The 19,738-nt window shown below is 46.4% G+C and overlaps 1 protein-coding gene across 2 annotated transcripts in view; it reads left to right on the top strand.

The window, feature by feature from the left end:
* The window catches only part of IL2RB (interleukin 2 receptor subunit beta), a 100,806-nt gene extending 88,137 nt beyond the window's left edge, over nt 1-12,669 (top strand). For both annotated transcript variants that reach the window (XM_029590064.1, XM_029590065.1), the window contains 2 exons: nt 784-868; nt 8,978-12,669. In XM_029590064.1, coding sequence (XP_029445924.1) covers nt 784-868; nt 8,978-9,778 — 886 coding nt within the window. In that variant the 3' untranslated portion in view covers nt 9,779-12,669. The remainder of the gene's footprint in view (nt 1-783; nt 869-8,977) is intronic.
* Nucleotides 12,670-19,738: the final 7,069 nt, after the last annotated feature.

A 19,738-nucleotide genomic window follows, 5' to 3' on the forward strand; every position in this document is an offset into this window, starting at 1 on the left:
TTTGTCTGTCATTTTTGTTTTTAACCATTTTTGTTATCTTGACTTTGAAATCCGCTTAACCTAACTTGGTTATTATAGGCAAAATAGAAATAAATAAATAAATAGATGAGCAGGGCGGGGGGAAGCAGCCCACAAAAAAATGCAGAAAAATCTGCCAGTTTCTTTCTGTGCACATTTTTGGAAGAGTGCATCTTCGGCCTGAGAGGCAACTTCTGGAAGGGGAAAAAACTCCAGAAACAAAAAAGATTGTGTGCAAAAGCTGTAGAACTCGTATCTAATGTGCTAAGTGGAAGGCTTTGGCTAGTGTCCCATGGCTTGTTTCATACTCATTTATTTTCCTGCATCATTTTTCTGGTGACCCTCCTCTCCCTTCCAGAAATTGCAGGAAATGAAAACCCCTGGCCAAAAGAGACAGTTGTTCACAAGTTTGCAAGCAGACTTTCAAGCTTTTTTGCACATTTTGACATGTTCTTCCAATCTGTCAGCAATCTGTCTTTGTCCAGCTGTCTCTTCAAATGGGTTCCTGGATTCTTTGCAGGTTGTGATTTCTTCTGTTGAACCAACATAAGAATTATCCACAGATGTTGTAAATGGGAAGGTCACACAAAGGTCTCCTCTGTTCACATTTGAAGAAGGGCTCCATTTGTGCTTGAGAATCTTTGAATAATTCTTGTATAATAAAAGATATCACAACCCACAAATAATCCACTTTACCCTTGTTCTTTCTCTTGGATTCTCTCCTTTTTACTCCTCATGTTTTGCTGTGTTTTTCTCGTTTGGCAGGTTTAAGAGGATTTTGCATCTTCACATTCCTGACCCTGCCAAGTTTTTTAATCCTGCCAATTCTGAGCATGAAGAAAATTTCCAGGTATGGTGATCAGTTCTTACAATAAAAGGGGTGAGGGTGGCCTGCTTTATATAGGACAGTTCTATTTTATTATAAAAAAAAAAAAAAAAGTTCTATTTCCTGCTTAGGCAAGAACAGGAAACATATTTCCTCTCTTTTTCAATTTGGCCATACATGGAAAAAGAATTTTAATTGAATTTCATAGACGATAAAGATAGGCAGGTTTAGAATTTAAAAAGGGATGGTGCGGATGGTTGAGTGCATCATCACCCCTACTCCTTCCCCTTCTCACTTTTATCTTCCCATCTTCTCTTTCTCTCTCTTCCTCCCCCTCCCTCTCCCTTCTGCCCCTTCTGGGCTTCTTTCCATGTCACCCCCATCCCCAAAAGTTCTCCTCTACCTAACCCCTCCCATTTCTGTCTTCCGCCTCCCTCCAGGATCTTCTGTGTTTCCCTTCCTCTCCCTTAGGTATCTCCATTCCCCCCCCCCCCCCCCTAAGTTTCTTTTCATCTTCTCATCCTCCCATTCATGCTCTTCCCCATCCCCATCCTCCTGTGCCAGAGTTCTCTTCATCTCTCCTTGTCCTTGAATTCCTCTCCATCTCTCTTCTCCTTTCCCTTAGGTTATTCTCTGTCTCTACCCTCTCTGACCTGCTAAAGTTCATTTTCATCTATCTTTTCATCCTCAGTTTTCTACCTATCACCTAACACTCAAGTTCTAGTTCCCTCTCCTGCAGGTTCCTCTCAGTTTCTTGGGATACGTCACCTATAAGCAGAGCAGTGGCAGGCCAGCAGGATGGGGACATGGTGACCTTATGCCCTATCCTATGTTTTTCCTTTGTAAGCAAGGGAGCAAAGGACGAGAGAGAGCAGCCACAGAGACTAGTAGCATGTGCTTACTGGGTGCCTACACTGCTGGCTGGCCATCATGGCCACTGATATCAGGGAGGAAGGGAGGCAGAGGATGGTTGACCTTTTAAATATGGAAATGTTTGATATGGCTTTTGCGAAGGGGATGTCTTTTATTCTGGGGATGTGTCAGTGGCCACACTCAGAGGTTCACTGTGGCTAAAATCAAGTGGACTAGGAGAGACAAGTTTGGCATGGTGCAGGCCTGAGGCAGGGTTTTATTGCAGTGAAGAGCACAGAAGGAATCAAATGGAAACCAGTGTGCCCTGGAGACAGACATACCTCTAAAGCATAGCACTTGCGTTGTTTTCATAGCTAAACTTGTCATCCGTGAGCTCACAAGTGAGCTTTAACTACAAGAATGAGTGATGTGAAACCTCAGAACCTTCTCAGGAAGTGCCAAGTGAGAGCTGAAGCCTGTTCATTAAAATTAGACAAGAAAAATAGGCAAATGGAACTTCACCGTCATTCTTCTTCTGCTTTTTCTCTAACTCTCATCCACATCTTCTCTGTCTGTCCTTATTCTCTGTCTTTTCCTATTTAATCTTTCTTCCTCTTTTTTCTCTTTCACCCTCTCCCTTTCTCCTTCCTGTTATACTCTTGCAAACCACATATCTATGTCCTTCCTCTCTTTTCTTTCTTTTTTCTCCTTCTGCTCTCTGTTTTTCTTTCCAAACATTCTGAAAAACGCTTGACCAATATCCTTTTTACAAAATCTTCAACTAATTCCTTGAAATGTCACCTTTAGCAAAACAAGACATTTTGCAGGAAAACTTGAAACAAAACATTACCAGGTTTAATGCTGTTGATAGCCACAGGGGAAAAAAAACTGTACAACAGACAAGTCCAGCAGGTTTCAGGTGTACCACAGAGATGACAAACTTGCGCCAGGCAGGGAGGGAAGACGGCAGCCTGTATTATGGCAACTTCTGCTGGCAATAGATTGGTATGGAGGATAAATCTTATAGGAGAATTCCCTTCTGTCTTCAGAGCCAGTAGGGTACCTGAGTTGTCTGAACCTACCCATCTGGGATGGAAGGAAATAAAAATAGAAAAATAGGATTTAAGAAAAACGAATCCTTCACAGGAGAATTCTTAGTAAAAAGAACAATAAAAATAAACTTCAAAATAGCCAAAACATCTGTTCCCTGTACGTTCCCAGATCAGTCCAGGACAGCTGGGTTTTGCCTCCCCACCAGCAGATGGAGACAGAAGAAGACTTCGCGGACTCTGTCCTATACCCCTGAGGTGCCACCTAGTGTCTGCCAGTATTCTTCTGTCTCCAGCAGATGGTGGAGGTGCAAAGCCTAGTGTCTCTTGGTGGTGCTAAGTTAGGGGTATTTTGGTCTTCTTAGCTTAGTGCTGCTTTTTTGGTTTGTTAGGGATCTTGGTCAGGGTTCCTTTAAATTTAAAAAAAAAAAAAAAAAAAGGAAGATTTCTGCAGCAGGCAAGTAGTGCAGCGTCTAGCCTCCCAGGGGGTTGTCAGGTCCTGGAGGGACCATCCCCCCTGGTAATCGAGGCTGCAGAGCAGAGGGTTGGGGACCCTACTTCTGCCGTGGCTCAGGGTGATGCCGGGGGTCTCGGCCACTCACCCTCAGCCAGCCTGCCGTTTTTCAGGTAAATGATAAAATTTTAAAAATTTTCTAAATTCTTTTCAAAACTTGCCTGGAGTTAGAGCTTCTTCCGGCTGGGTGTTCGCTCTGTTTTCACCGTTTTTCGCCGCTTCTTCGCCGTTTTTTTGATATTTCTTCGGCCCGTGGGGGACCGGGAAATCGTGCCGAATGCCGCGGTTCTTTTTTCGAGCAGCCAAAAAATCGAGCCCGGGGATATGCCGCGTGGTGCGGCCTGCTCTGCCTGTGGCAGTGCGCGCGCGTGGATTTCCCGCACTGGGGTTTGCATGGCCTGTCTCTCTAGGGGGGAAGGCTCCTCACAGGATTTGCTTGGTAAGGAGCCTGGGCAAGGCTCCAGATCGCGTCAGGAGCCCCGGAGGCCCGATCGTAGGGAAAAGGACCCGGCTCCATTCCAGCTGAGTGCTGGTTCGGAGGCTTTGTTAGGGACCTTCCGAGACCAGGAGAAGGCAGCGCTTGATGCGCTGTGTGAGGGGTCTTCTCCTCCTCCGCTCTCCCCGAGGCCGGCTGCTCCTGGCGGGGGCATGGTGCCGACAGCTCCAACCGGGGTTTCTTCAGCTGAGGAGGATCCGGAGTCTGATGGTTCTTCTTCCTCGTTCTCCCATTTTGTGGACATGATGCGCAAGTTCTTCAAAGCTCGTAAGTCGGGACGGAGGTCACGCGCCAAGTTGCCCCGGGAGACTTCGGCGTGGAAACGGTCTAGGCAGTCGGACCATCCGGTCTCGGTCAAGGCTGACTGAGTCTTCTCAATCGGACTCATCGGAGGACGATCCAGCGCCCCCGTTGGCTCCAGGCGACGGGCAGGAAGAGGATCCTGAGCTTCACCCTCAGCCGGCCAAGCCGGGGGCAGTCCAGGCGACGGACGGTGATGATCCCAAGGTGGTGCACCTGTTTCGTAGGGATGAGCTGGGGCCGCTGATACCAGTCATTCTGGAGGAGCTCGCTATTGAAGTCCCCTCTGAGGATTCCAGGGTTGGTTCTATGGACCCCGTCATGGTGGGTCACCGAGGTCCAGCTCGTTCCTTTCCCTTTCACTGGTCGATCACGGACTTATTGTATAAGGAATGGGACAATCCGGAGCTAGGTTTGAAAGTCGGATGAGTGATGGAAAAATTGTACCCGCTCCCAGAAGACGCATTGGAGCTCCTCAGGCTTCCCAAGATTGATTCCTCGGTTGCCGCGGTCACCAAAAGGACCACTATTCCGGTCACGGGGGGTACAGCCTTGAAAGACCTGCAGGGATCGTAAGCTGGAGCTGCAGCTTAAGAGGATTTTTGAGGTGTCGGCCCTCGGAATCAGGGCAACTATGTGTACCAGCTTCGCCCAGAGGGCTTGTCTCCGCTGGGTTCAGGATTGGCAGGCTGAGTCCGACCTATCTGGCGCGGCAGCAGTTCGAGCTAGTTGGCTGGAAGCGGCAGTTGCATATGGCGCTGATGCCCTGTATGATCTCCTGAGGACGTCTGCCCGGACGATGGTCTCAGCGGTTTCTGCCCGCAGGCTCCTATGGCTCAGGCACTGGGCAGCGGATACGTCTTCAAAAGCGCAGCTGAGTTCCTTGCCATTTAAGGGGAAGCTCCTCTTTGGGCAACAGTTGGATGATTTGATTAAGTCTCTGGGTGAGAACAAGGTTCACCAGTTGCCGGAGGATAGGCACCAGTCCAAAAGTACCTTTTCTCCGTGAAATCGTTCTCGGGAGAATCATCGGTACTGGTCTTCTCGGTCCACCGGGTCGTCCTTTCGTCAGAACGCGCCCCAACAGGCTTCTTGGAATCAGTCCTTTCAGGGCCGTCGCCCAGCCAGGGACGGTGTCCCCCAGTCCCATGGGGGCTCCAAGGCTACGCAATGAAGTGCGGCCGGCCCTCCCTTCCGTTCCAAAGATCGGGGGATGGTTGTCTCTTTTCCGGGAGGTGTGGGCCCAACTGACGTCCGATCATTGGGTCCTAGGCATAATAGAGCACGGCTACGCCTTAGATTTTTCACAGCCAGTCAAGGACCATTACATAGTGTCCCCTTGCGCGTACAGCCAGAAGCGCAGGGCGGTACAGGTCACCCTGCAACGCCTGCAAGATCTAGGGGCCATAGTTCCAGTGCCCGCAGGGCAGCTGCGGCATGGGCGCTACTCCATCTACTTCGTGGTCCCAAAAAAGGACGGGTCCTTTCGGCCCATCCTCGATTTGAAGCGAGTAAATCATGCTCTGAAGGTGCCCCGGTTTCGGATGGAAACGCTTCGCTTGGTAATAGCGTCGGTGCACAAGGGGGAGTTCTTAGCCTCTCTGGACCTGTCGGAGGTGTACTTTCACATCCCCATCCATCCGGACCATCAGAGATACCTGCGGTTTGCGGTCCTGGGGCGCCACTTTCAGTTCTGCGCCCTTCCGTTCGGTCTGGCGACGGCTCCCAGAGTATTCACCAAGGTGATGGTGGTGGTTGTGGCCGCATTGCGACGGGAGGGGATTCTGGTCCATCCTTAACTGGACGATTGGTTGGTTCGAGTGAAGTCGGAAAGTCTCTGCAGGGACGCGGTACAGCGGGTCCTCTGGATGTTGGGCTCCTTGGGATGGGTGGTCAACCCCGCGAAAAGCCATCTGACCCCCTCTCAGAACTTGGTATTCCTGGGGGCTCGTTTCGATACTGTCTTAGGGAAGGTCTTTCTGACGAAGGAAAGAGTCTGGAAGCTCATGCAACAGGTGACGGATTTCCAATCTCTCTCTCATCCTACGGCCTGGGATTATTTGCAGGCCGTAGGATGGGCTTCATGGGCTCGACCATCGATCTCGTGCCGTGGGCATTTGCACATATGCATCCTCTTCACTCAGATTTGTTGTCCCGCTGGAAGCCTCGCTCGCAGCTTTACGACACTGTCCTTCCCCTGTCAGGGGCGGTGCGTTCCAGTCTGCAGTGGTGGCTTTCTCCGCACAACTTGCGTCAGGGGATGGACCTGGAGACTCCCTGCTGGACCGTAGTGACCACGGATGCCAGTCTCTCTGGTTGGGGAGCGGTTTGTAGGGATACGGCGGTCCAGGGTCAATGGACCAGGCAGGAAGCCTCCTGGTCGATCAATCGCTTAGAGACCAGAGTGGTTCACTTAGCGCTTCAGGCCCTCCTCCTGTTGGTGGAGGGCAAGTTGGTGAGGGTGCTCTCCGACAATGCGACGACAGTAGCATACATCAATCGTCAGGGCGGCACCAGGAGCCATCTGGTGGCGGCAGAAGCATAGCTTTTGATCCGCTGGGCGGAGACACATCTTTACAGGATAGCGGCGTCTCACATTGCTGGCATGGACAACGTCCAAGCGGATTTCCTCAGTCGCCACCAACTGGATCCCGGGGAGTGGGAACTCTCCGATGACTCCTTTCATCGTCTGTGCGACCGGTGGTCCACGCCAGCTATGGATCTGATGGCGATGCACCGCAACGCCAAGGCCCCCTCGGTTCTTCAGTCGGCGGTGAGAACCGGGGGCGGAGGGGGTGGATGCCCTGGTCCTCCCCTGGCCCAGGGCCATTCTCCTGTATATGTTTCCCCCATGGCCATTGGTGGGCAAGGTCCTGCGCCGCATCGAAAGGCACGCCGGAAAAGTGATTCTCCTGGCCTCGGAGTGGCCAAAGCGCTCGTGGTTTGAGGATCTTTTGGCTCTGGCAGTAGACGGTCCACTGAGGTTTCATCCGTCTCCCACGTTACTGCGGCAGGGGCCCATCTGTTTCACAGAGGCAGTTAGCTTTTGTCTAGCGGCATGGCTTATGAAAGGCGCCGGTTGAAAAGTAAGGGTTACTCTGATGTGGTGGTGGCCACGCTCTTACGTTCCAGCAAGACTTCTACGTCTATGGCGTATGTCCGAGTCTGGGGAGTGTTTGAGTCCTGGTGTATCGACCACTGTGTGCAGCCCGCGAAGGCATCTATTCCAGAAGTTCTGGATTTCTTACAGGCAGGCCTAGCCAAGGGTTTGGCATTCAATTCGCTGCGGGTGCAGGTGTCGGCCCTGGGCAGTTTTCGAGGGAAGGTGCGGGGCTGCCTCCAGCTTCTCACCCGTATGTGGTTCACTTTTTGCGGGGTGCTAAGCACCTTCACCCTCCGGTCCGGAGTCCTTGTCCTTCATGGAGGTTGAACCTGGTACTCAAAGTGCTTTGTTCGGCTCCTTTTGAACCCTTGCGAAGGGTGAACTTGAAGGATCTGACCTTGAAGACGGTTTTTCTGGTGGCGGTTTCTTCTGCTAGGCTGGTGTCCGAGTTGCAGGCCTTATCATGCAGGGAGCCTTTCCTGCGGATCTCCGAGGCGGGAGTCTCCTTGAGAACCGTTCCCTCTTTTCTCCCGAAGGTGGTGTCCTCTTTTCATGTGAACCAGTCCGTGGAACTTCCTTTCTTTGCGGGGGTGGACTCTTCTTCTTCAGAGGCAAAGGAGTTGCAGAAGTTGGACGTGAAGAGAGCTCTGTTGCGTTACTTAGAGGTGACAAACGGTTTTCGGCTTTTGGATCACCTTTTCGTGCTGTGGAGTGGGCCCAGAAAAGGGCAGAAGGCGTCTAAGTCAACGATTGCCCGATGGTTGAAGGAGGCGATTTCCTCTGCTTACCTGGTTCAGGGTCGTCCACTTCCTTCTGGCCTTAAGGCTCATTCTACTCATTCGCAGTCTACTTCTTGGGCGGAGTGCCAGCAGGTGTCGCCACAGGAAATTTGTAGGGCGGCCACCTGGCGGTCTCCGCATACCTTTGCAAGACATTATCGACTTTATGTCCGGGCTCCGGAACCCGGTTCCTTTGGGGCCAATGTGCTCCGAGCGGGATTCTCTCAGTCCCACCCCGGTTAAGAAAGCTTTGGTACATCCCAGCTGTCCTGGACTGATCTGGGTACCTACAGGGAAAGGAAAATTGGTTCTCACCTGCTAATTTTCATTCCTGTAGTACCACGGATCAGTCCAGACGCCCGCCCGGGAAGAAGAAGGAGAGCCCACTCGGCTGGTGGCTGGTCAACTTCTATGCAAGTTTTTTTGTCTGTCCCTTTTGGGGCTCCGTCTGTTGTCAACATATGTTATTTGTTACATGTGGTTTATGTAGTGTTTCATATCCTCTGCTCTGCGAGGGAGGTGGTTTTTTATGGTTGGTAGTTATGGGTTTTTGTATCTGTTTTTCTGCTTGGGTACTGAATCATACTGGCAGACACTAGGTGACACCTCAGGGGTATAGGACAGAGTCCGCAAAGTCTTCTTCTGTCTCCATCTGCTGGTGGGGAGGCAAAACCCAGCTGTCCTGGACTGATCCGTGGTACTACAGGAACGAAAATTAGCAGGTAAGAACCAATTTTCCTTTATTGTCCAATTCTGTTATTTCAGTCTGGAAACAAGAGTGGAGATATAATTTTTTTGTTTTCAAGTTTTATTTTTGTATTAGGACCAGGTTACAAATTCCAGCCTAATAAGGATTACAGTTGACTCAACATATTTAGCGTATAACAGCAGTTTGTGAAATCAATGACTTATTATTTCATGTTGAAATCCACCTCTCTTAGGACTTCTGAAATAATACAGCCTTCAAGAGATGAATAGGTTTATCTCCCAGAAAATCAGTCCATCTGTTAACTTTTTTATTTGCTTCCCTTTATTTTCAGAAATGGCTGGCCTCTCCAGTCACCCCATCCTTCTTCACATCAGGTGAAGTGCAGCCAGAAATCTCACCAGTAGAGATTGCACCAAGGAAGTCCCTCCCTAAGGAGTCATTTCTTCCAACAGTCCCTCGGGAGACCAGTGGCCAGTCCATGTCCAGTTTCATAAATCAAGGCTACTTCTTCTTCCACTCTTCCAACTCTTTCAAGATTGACCCCTGCCAGATTTATTTTACGTATGAGCCCTTCAGTAATGAGAGCTCTAGCAGTGAAGGCAGCCCATCATATGGGGCTCTTCACTCGCCTGGTACACAGGTTGACTCCCCGCTTCTTTCTGCAGAGGCAGTCATAGGGCACAGAGCTGGAGGAGGCAGCATGGGGCGAAAAAACTGTTCCTTTCAAGATGTTCCTCAGAACACATCTTCAGGATCCTCCGATCGGTTCCTGGCATCTCCTCCTCTGGCACTGGCTAGTAATTCAGCTAGAACCATGCAAGTGCAAGCTGGAAATGTGATAGAAAGTAGAAACGCCATGAACCGCTTCCACTTTCGCTTCCCACCTCCCATGGTCAGATTAGATCTTCAGGGAATAGAAGGAGAAGCTGATGGGACCACAGAGCCAGACAACAGAGGCCAACTGCAGCATCTCACCTCCCATTTGGTAGATTGTGATTCTATAAGACCCTTGGTACCATCATCAGTGCAGGACTTTGACTCCTGTTGTCATCCTCCAGCTTTGAGCCTGGTTAATAGAGACTATCTAACTTTGAAAGAACTACAGGGACACTATGGCTACCATTCTGTCTGAACACCTTGTTGAAAGAGCAAAAGATTCTTGGAGTAAATAAGAAATGCAGTGGGGATTTTATTTTCACTTCAAGATGAAGTCACATTCATTGATTTTTTTTAAACTATCAATTTTTGACTCTGCAATTTCTTCTTGCTTCATTGAACCTCCAAGTCATAGAAATATAGAAATGATGGCAGAAAAAGACCAAACAGTCCATCCAGTCTGCCAGCAAGCTTCAGGTAGTAACTACTGCTCCAAACAAGTCACCTTTATAATTATCAGTTGCCCAGACCATTTAAGTCAGGACCCTTGTTGGTTGCTGTTTGAGACCAGTTCCCCATTACCTCTTGCCATTGATGCAGAAAACAATGCGGGAGTTGCATCCAAAATATCAAGCTTATTGGTTAAGGGTAGTAACCGCCACACTAGCAAATTACCCTCATGTGCCCCTGTGACATAGTGAGGGCAAAGGTGACCGGTGCCATTTTGAATACTGGCAGGCGATCGGCGCTATTTTGAATACTGGCAGGAAATGTCACAGGGGCCAGGTACTTGTGTCTTGGATTGGCCACTGTTGGAAACAGGATGCTGGGCTTGATGGACCCTTGGTCTGACCCAGTGTGACATGTCTTATGTTCTAAGCTAATTGAGAGGTGTGGATGGGCAGACTGTCTGGGCTATATGGTCTTAATCTGCCATTATGTTATATGTTTCTATGAGAAATACAGGTAAGGTGGCAAAGAAGGCACAATAGGAGTGACATGGCCAAGTGACTAGAGCAGGTAAGGAATAAAGGGTAAGATTGACAGCTAAAGCGTCGAGACAGTCAAATACCTGTATATTCAAGAATATATGCAATGTATATAATTAACATATAAGCACATATATACTGATTCAATGTAATCTTTGAGAAAGGAGCATCAAAAATCTATGATGGAAGCCTCCTAGTCACTTCAGTTTTGGACATTCAGATATTCTCTAGAAAATGGATGTCTACCTGAGTTTCTGCCAGAAATGCTGATTGTATCCATTGTTGGCTCCGTTTTATAGACCTTTTCCATTATTAAATGCGGATGTGGAAATTCTGGCCAAAATACCAACTATCTGAGTGGAGTCAGTAATTACCATGTTTAGGACCCCATTGGAGTGGGTGGGGAAAGGAAGAATCACGTTTTTTGTTCAGTTGATAGCTGCTGTCTAACATTAACTTGAAGGGGTTGGACACTCTGTCCACCAAAGCAGAGAGGCAGAGCAAGAGGAATAAAAATGTTATTCAGTGCACCTGGCTTTAATTGACTGTAAATAGATTGTTATCTGCTGTAACTACTTGCTATATTTTCTACTCTGAAATAAAGCAAAGTCCCTGGAAATGACGACATCTATTTGGAAGGTACATTTGGTGCATATGGAAGGTACATTTGGTGCATATGGAAGTGTTGTGGTGAAAGGTCTCCCTACCAGAGGGTTAAAGCTGAGAAGTTTTTAACTCCCTCACTCTCCCTCACTCATATATCTCACTCGCGCTCTCTCTAACTCACTGCCTTCCCAGACCTGAACGCTACAGTGGCAATTGCCTCTTCTTTTAGATTTGTTCAACCAATGGGACTCCATTTTCTTCTGTCCACATGGGCCAGTGCTGCTTTTGCTCCTTCTTTGTCCGTAAATCCCGGATGATGCTTCCTTTTCCTCCTTCTTCCAGCTGCATGGCCAATGGCGCAAATGCTTCTACTCTTTCCTGCCTGTGGAGCAGTTAAAAGATGTTTCTTTGGTAATGCACCCTATGGGACAAATGTGACATGACCTGCAGGGCAGCTAAAAAAAAAAAGCTTGAAGGTTATTTTTTATGTCACCCCATAGGGTGTAAGTGCCTAAGAAAAAGCCACTCTGATAGGCACCAAGTAGGGAAGGTGGAATGAAATAAAAAAGCATGTACATCACTTAAGTTCCTTTATCACTGCTGCTCTGTAATCTGGGAAAAATGATGCTGCAGACTGGGACCAGTTCACAGACCAGGGGCTGAGAAACAATGGTCTAACTCCTTTTTCTTGAAGCTAAACAAAATAGTTACACAATTTGTATGACAAAACAACAAACTGAGAGTTGGGCATCAAACACTGCAATAATCCTATGGGAACAGGGCCCTCTCACTACTGGATTTTCAGCCCTACTATTAAGCAGAACAAATGGCACCAATGGTAGACTGGTTTTAAGCCAAGCCAGCATGTGTCTACTTAAATAGAGTAATCTCTAATGAGACAAATGTAGCTTACAGAAATATTTTGCCTGATGCCACAAGAATTTGTTGATCATGGCTACATGATAACTCATAGTTATGGGAGTTATGGTATCTTGTGATCATTTTATACTAGGAAGGCTGTATTTATATTTTACCACTGTCTCCATTATGATTACACTCTGAGAGCCTATTGGAATGCTTTACTAATTTATTCAATATTTGGTAGCCTTTGGACAAGATATCTAAGGTATCTGTATTTTTATGATATGATATATGCTTTTCAGCATTTGATTTACAATTATAAAATTAGAAATCAACACATTTTTTTAGATATTTGCAAATCTGTGATATTATCAATAAGCAGAGTGGTGACTCTAAAGTGTACTCTGCAAACATTCCATGGGGGAGTGAACTGTAAATATAGATTTTCCCAAAGGCATAACAAGGGAGAAAAACTTTAGTTTATATAAGCCCCAATTGGTGGGAAAAAGGATATCTTAGTTGTATCTGGCCAATTTATCTAAGTAATCTGAGTGATATGCTCAAGAAGAACTGGTAGAATGAGATGGGAGTCTAAGGGCCAGATTTTAAAAGGGTTACGCACACAAGGTACATACGTAACCCTTTTAAAACCCCCTGCGCGCGCCGAGCCTATTTTGCATAGGCTCGGCGGCACGCATAAACCCCGGGACGTGCGTAAGTCCTGGGGCTTGCCTGGGGTGCGTGCAGGGGCATGTCAGGGGCATGTCAGATGTGACACGGTGTTTCGGGGCGTGTCTGGGGGCGTGGTTCCGGCCTGGGGGCATTTTGGGGGCGTGGCTGAGGCCTCCGAAATGGCTCCAGGCCGGGGAATCGCGCGTGCTGTCTTTTAAAATGTACCCCTAAGTTTGCAGATAATGGATGACAAGAAGTTTGTGACTTGACTATGAGCTATTTAATATAACTCATTCAGGGATTACAAGGGTCTGATTCATCAAGCTCTTTTCTTGCAGACACAAAATGTGAGAATGGTCTTAGTGAGTCAGGCTCTTAATATATCCAAAGAGACTACATAAGAACAGAAGAAGTGTCATGCTGGGACAGACCAAGGTCCATCAAGTCCAGCATCCTGTCTCTGACAATGGCCAGTTCAGGTCAGATCCCCAGTAGTTGATTTATTTCTTGCATCTCACTCCCAGGGATAAGCTCTGGCTTTCCTAAGTCTGCTTGGCTAGTAACTGCTCATGGACTTTTCCTTCAGGAATTTGTCCAACCCTCTTTTGAACCCCACTATGTTGTTTGCCTTGACCACATCCTCCAGCAACAGATTCCATGGTTTGATTATAACTAAGTTAAAAAATACTTCCTATGATTTGTTTTAAATCTGCTGGCTGTTAGTTTCATGGAGTGTCCCCTAGTCCTAGTGTTGTTGTAAAGGGTAAATAACCATTCCCTAGTGACCCGTTACACTCCATGCATGACTTTATAAATCTCAATCAAATCCCCTCTCAGTTGTCTCTTTTCTAAGCTAAAGAACCTTAATCTGTTTAGTCTTTCTCCATAAGGGAGCTTTTCCATCCCCTATCATGTATGTACAGTAATGTACAGGCTGTTTGTTTTAGATGTCCAGAGAACGATGCTAATTTTTACCACATGTTTGGTAAGATTCAGCAATACTGGTCCCAGGTGATTAATACTTTATTGTTTTGTCAGTAGGAATCCAAAAACATGGTTATTATGATTTTAAAGTTTTGTGTTTACTCTCTCTCTACATCTTTCCTCATAACTGTGTTCATCAGACAAGTCCTTTATATCTATGCCCTTCTCCTTCACCATCAACGTCTGACTACTAGCTTTCCACCTGGCTGCACTGTGTGCTTGGAATAAACTTCCTGAGACATACAGTACATCATGCTGTCTCTCTATTTCTCAGGCAGATACAGAACAGTGCGATCGGCCAAGTGCACCGTTTATCCCCCGTTTGGCCGCCGTTTTTCACGTGTTATTATTACCCCTTATACTGGAAGGGTTAATAGCGCATGGAAAACGTGCAGCCAATCCCCCCAAAATTAATAGCGCTCATTACATGCAAATGCATGTTGATGAGCCTATTAGTTAGTCACCCGCAATACAGAAAGTAAAGTGTGCAGCCAAGCCGCACATTTTACTCTCAGAAAAACGCCTGCCAAAGGCAGGCATTAATTTCAGACAGCACTGGGCAAATGTACAGAAAAGCAGAAAAAACTACTTTTCTGTACACCCTACAACTTAATATCATAGCGATATTAAGTCGGAGACCCCAAAAATTTAAAAAGAAACAAAAACTTATTAAAAAAAAAAAAAAAAATCTGCCCACGGCCCACAGGTTGGAAAACGGATGCTCAACTTTGCCGGCGTCTATTTTATGAACCTGTGGCTGTCAACGGGTTTGACAACCGACACTGGTAAAATTAAGCGTTGGCTGTCAGACCCACTGACAGCCGCTGCTTCCGCCAATAAGGAGGCGCTAAGGACGCGCTAGTGTCCCTAGCACTTCCTTATTAGAGCGGGCACTAACTTAATTAAAGAACCGCGCACCCAGGAGAGGTGCCTGGGTGCGCGTCAGGAGCTCGCCTCGGAGCACCGGCTCTCCCACGAACTTTATTGAATCAGCCTGTCTGGTTGTATTCATATCCTATTTTAAAAACTCAACTTTTTGAAGCTGCTTTTAAATCCTAATCCCTTCCTTACAATGAATGCACTTCCCAGAGACTTGTTCTTCATGTATGTTTGTCTTCTTTAGACTGTAAGCTCTATGGGTCTGGGGCTGTCTCTTATGTTTCTCTGTACAGTACTACGTATGTCTAGTACCCCTTTAGAAATGATAAGCAGTAGCAAGATGAAGTTGTGTTTCCTCACTAAGGCTAATGCCAACGTCATGTTTATTGATGCCATGGGGGAAAAAAAAGGATTTACATATTACAACAAAAGAAAGATTGTCTATGGGACTTTTGTAATTCATAGGATGTAATATAAGATATGATAGTGACAATTTATTATTGTCAAGATATTTGTATTACTTGTCTGTTATTAAAGCTTATTGCGCACAATGTTATGGTTCTAATGACAAAAAAAAAATGGGTCAGTAAAGTTCAGAAACCGTATTCATATTAGCTAAAGGTATTTCAGCTTTACAGCGTGTGTATGTATACACAATGGAATGTGTATGTGGCTCACCCTGCTTTATTTATCACTCCTTACTTTATGTCTAAGGTAATTTTTTGATTTTGTATCTGTTAAAAGTTATTGAAAAATGCAATAAAATACACTTAAAAAAAAACGTCAGAGCTGGAGCATGAACAAATAAAGAAAAAAAATCTGTTTTTATGGTTATGACAGGAACTGTCAATTCCAAAATGAGGGGTAAACTATATGCATTTAGTGACAAGTGATCTGAACGTGTTTATGCCCTCCAAGAAAACAACATCCATAGAAACTGCTCCAGTGCAGACAGCATGCCAGCATGCCATGGTATGTTAAGAACAGTCCCCCCCCCCCCCCCCCCCAATACATTTCATGGTGTTGAACAAGGGTTGCACATACAAAATAAGGGGATGGGACCTTTCAGAACATAATGAGCTGGTTTGAGGTTTCCACAGGGATAACCTCAGCAGGAATATCTGTTTTGGAATTCAGGCATGCCACCCAGGACACTCAGCTGCTGTGTCTAGTGAAAAGTGGCCTGGGATCTTCAGCGGGACTGAGCAGAGATTTTCTTTGGAACACCTCCCTCGAAAGATGGCACACTTGACAGTGTGCTGGAGCACTTGTTCCTTATTCTGCAGAATGCAGATCCACCCAGATGGACTCCTGTGAGAGCCAGTGCTCCCTCGAGGTCTTCCATTCAAATACTGGCCAGGCCTAAACCCCTGATATGTTATTGGATTGGAACGCAACGTGATATACTGCTTGAGGTAACTCCAGATCATAAGGAAAGGGAATAGCCTGAGCTAGTATTGCTGTTCATCTCCTAGCTCACTGTATGCTGGGACTTGGCCTGCTTCCTGTGGAACTCTATACCTGACAGACTCCGTCACATACCCAATAGAAAGCAATTCAAAAAAGAACTTAAAACATATCCTTTTCAATTAGCTTATAACATCACAGAAAACTGAAGAACATTATCACCAATTATAGTTGGTTCCCTCTTAGAGACTATTTGTAGCACTAGTAGGCTCATGCTCTCTTTTTCTTGTTATGGAAAGATAATATTTTTATTTAGTTTGCTTTATATTAACTGATTTTTTTGTATTTTTTCTCTCTCTGTTTATTGACTTTTAAACCTATATTTTATATTTGTAAACTATTTTGACCAAGCAATTGAATAGGCGGTATATAAACATTTTTAAATAAATAAATAAAGAGGGCATTCCCTACATAAAATTGAACAAAATCAGGACTGACTTTCATGGCATGAAGTCTTTTGGTACATCCCACCCCAAAACCTGGTGAGCAAGTGGAAAATCACACAATCTGAGACTGTTTTGATGTTTGTTTCTCTTTATTCCATTCAGTCATCATCGTGGGGACAGGAGCCAGGAGTGGACATGCAACATAAGATCTACTCCTTGTGAAAATATCTAGACCTATGAAATTAGGGATGCAGGGATTATGTTATCTTGCTTTATACAATGTAAACTAGCCATGGACTAAAGGAGCAGCCATCTTCTTTATTTCCTGGATTTTTTCAGGTGAAAAGTTTGCTCACTTTCTCTCAACTATGCAGTGTTTCAACTTCCAAGTTCAAAAACCTGTTCAAATGAAAAAAATATACAATTTGCCTTTTTTCAAAATAAAATATAAACAAAATATGACTGGATGGAACTTGTGATAGATATGGATGCCATTCCTTGGTCATCCGTCCCCTTCCCCTTGGTCCAGACTATGAGTTACCCCATGCTTGGGAAGGGAGGAACCACATGAGAAATTATGGGGTAGATTTTCAGACGAGCGCGAACAGCCTACTTTTGTTTGCGCTCCAGGCGCAAACAAAAGTACGCTGGATTTTAGTAGATACGCGCGTAGTCGCGCGTATCGGCTAAAATCCTGGATCGGCGCGCGCAAGGCTATCGATTTCGTATAGCCTGCGCGCGCCGAGCCGCGCAGCCTACCCCCGTTCCCTCCTAGGCCGCTCCGAAATCGGAGCGGCCTAGAAGGGAACTTTCCTTTGCCCTCCCCTCACCTTCCCCTCCCTTCCCCTACCTAACCCACCCGCCCGGCCCTGTCTAAACCCCCATCCTACCTTTGTCGGGGGATTTACGCCTCCCTCTGGGAGGCGTAAATCCCCGCGCGCCAGCGGGCCTCCTGCGCGCCGGGCCGCGACCTGGGGGCGGGTACGGAGGGCGCGGCCACGCCCCCGGGCCGTAGCCACGCCCCCGTACCCGCCCCCAAAATGCTGCCGACACGCCCCCGCAACGCCGCGCGCTCCGGCCCCGCCCCCGACACGCCCACTCCGAAAACCCCGGGACTTACGCGAGTCCCGGGGTTCTGCGCGCGCCGGTAGGCCTATGTAAAATAGGCTTCCCGGCGCGCAGGGCCCTGCTCGCGTAAATCCGCCCGGTTTTGGGCGGATTTACGCGAGCAGGGCTCTGAAAATCCGCCCCTATATGTACTATTATGATTTATCCTCAGGGTTCATAGCCTGAGTGGGGGATGAGACAGGATCCCAGTCACCCCGATACCACAATTCTGTGCCCTTCCCTAACAACCTCTCACTTGTGGCACCACAGACCAAATACAATCATCACACCAGAGTAAACAATATTTAACCCTTTTACTAGAATTATGTAAGTAGACAGTAAATTCAACCAGAACATTAAATGGGAAAAATACAGCAGGGAAGTATAATATAAACTGGCAGTTTTCTTATTTTAAATCAAGTAATACAAAAATAACATTAGATAAGGCCTGTCAGCCAGGGCAACCAACATATTCATATACATAGTAAAAAAAAAAGGAATACTAATAGAGAAAGGTGAGTGGGGGGGGGGGGGGGGGAATCATTGAAGTACACAACTTTCAAAAATTGTCTTTACCCCTGAATAATCAAAAGGGGATGAGGAGAACAGATCCATCCCAATGTCATCAGTTTGTAAAGGTGCACCTTGTCCCAAACACAAAACTGTGTGGGGAAAAAAAAATCAAGAAAATGAAGAAGTCCCTCTTGATGACGGAGCTGGCTAGATGACAAAAGGCAAGGAAATAAACCTTCTCCCTCCTCTGCTAAGATCCTCTCTGTGCAAAGTTTAGATTACTTAACTCAGTCTTTTAGGAGGATGATCCAGCCTTGTGCTCCTGGGCCTGGATATCTCTGGAAAGGAAGTCTCTCAGTCTCTCAGTTCCTGGCTCCTTTGTCCCTTGTTGGGATTTTACATATAGCTCAGCTATGAAATAAGAATAGCTGACTTCTGTTTCTCCCCCTCAATAATTAGCTCTTCAGGAAAAGAACTGAATCCAACTGCCAGATAGACTCCTCTCTTCCTGGTTCCTGGCTCCAGCTCTTGGCTATTCCCTCCCCTCACACACAGACAGAGCCAGCCAAATTGTGCCTTTTCCACCTTAAATAGTCTCCCAGCATTCCTTTGGTTTCCTCCTCTGCTGGCTATATAATGTTATTCTCTTGGCAGACTGAACAGTACAGCCCTTTTCCCAACTTGTCAACACAATGAGTGCTGGGTGCTGGCTCTTGCAGAACATTTGCCAAACACAGAAGAGCACACAGGGGTTTCTTCACCTTGGCTGCAGTGGCATGCAGTCTCTGCAGGCTTGAAAAACACTCTTTGGAAGGTTCAAAACACATCACTCAGATCCAGACACAGCTTGGTCCACATTGTAAGGATCCATCATATGATAAGCTCATGGAGGCAAGAGCCTGGTTTATAGGAGCTTGCTACACCTGGATTTAGTGATGTCCATCAGCTATCAGCAGATTAAAAAAATACAAGGCAAGGGACACCAAAGAATGTGTAAGACAATATGATATATTGAAAATGAGAGAATAACAAACTTGATACAAACGTGTAGTAAGGGAAATATTCATTGTTGCCCTGACAGCTTCTTCCTCTTCTTTTGGACTTCCATCTCAATCTATTGGGGCCTTCCCCATTTTTTAATCTTTTCTCCCTCTACTCTCACTGTACCAGCCATCGCAGACACAGTCCTTGGCCAGGGGACGCCTATCAAAGCTTCCTCCAGAATCTGGTACATAGGCCTGCCAAATCTGACCATTACATAACACCATTATTCAGGAGCTGAGATTCCCTCCCTCTCTCCCCCTCTGGCATCTGTGAACACTGCCTCCACAGCCCCTGAAGCTCTGGCCAGCCTAAGGAGCAGACACAAGATTTAGGAATCAAACTAAGATCTCCTGCAATGCAGTTTGTATATAAGATTTTCAGTAAGTGATTGCATTGATTTGTAATTATTGGAAGGGGCTTAAAACAAGTTAATGTGCTGAATGAATGCCATGACAACTGTGTTCTAGAAGAAAATAAATCCATGTATTCAAAAATATGCTTGGATGAATGGCTTCTTCCTTTTATTTATTTATTATCAAAGAATACTTGCATTTATTTCAACTTACTACATTTACTTATTTTGCACTACTTTCTTAAATCAAAATAGCTTTGGAAATGACAGTGACAAAAATATTACAAGCAAAATGAAAAAATATTCACATAAGAGAAGGAAAGAAAAACCTTTAACAACCCAATAAAAAGGAGATC

This window comes from Rhinatrema bivittatum, chromosome 2 (genome assembly GCF_901001135.1).
Source record: "Rhinatrema bivittatum chromosome 2, aRhiBiv1.1, whole genome shotgun sequence".
In the NCBI taxonomy this organism is placed as follows: Eukaryota; Metazoa; Chordata; class Amphibia; order Gymnophiona; family Rhinatrematidae; genus Rhinatrema; species Rhinatrema bivittatum.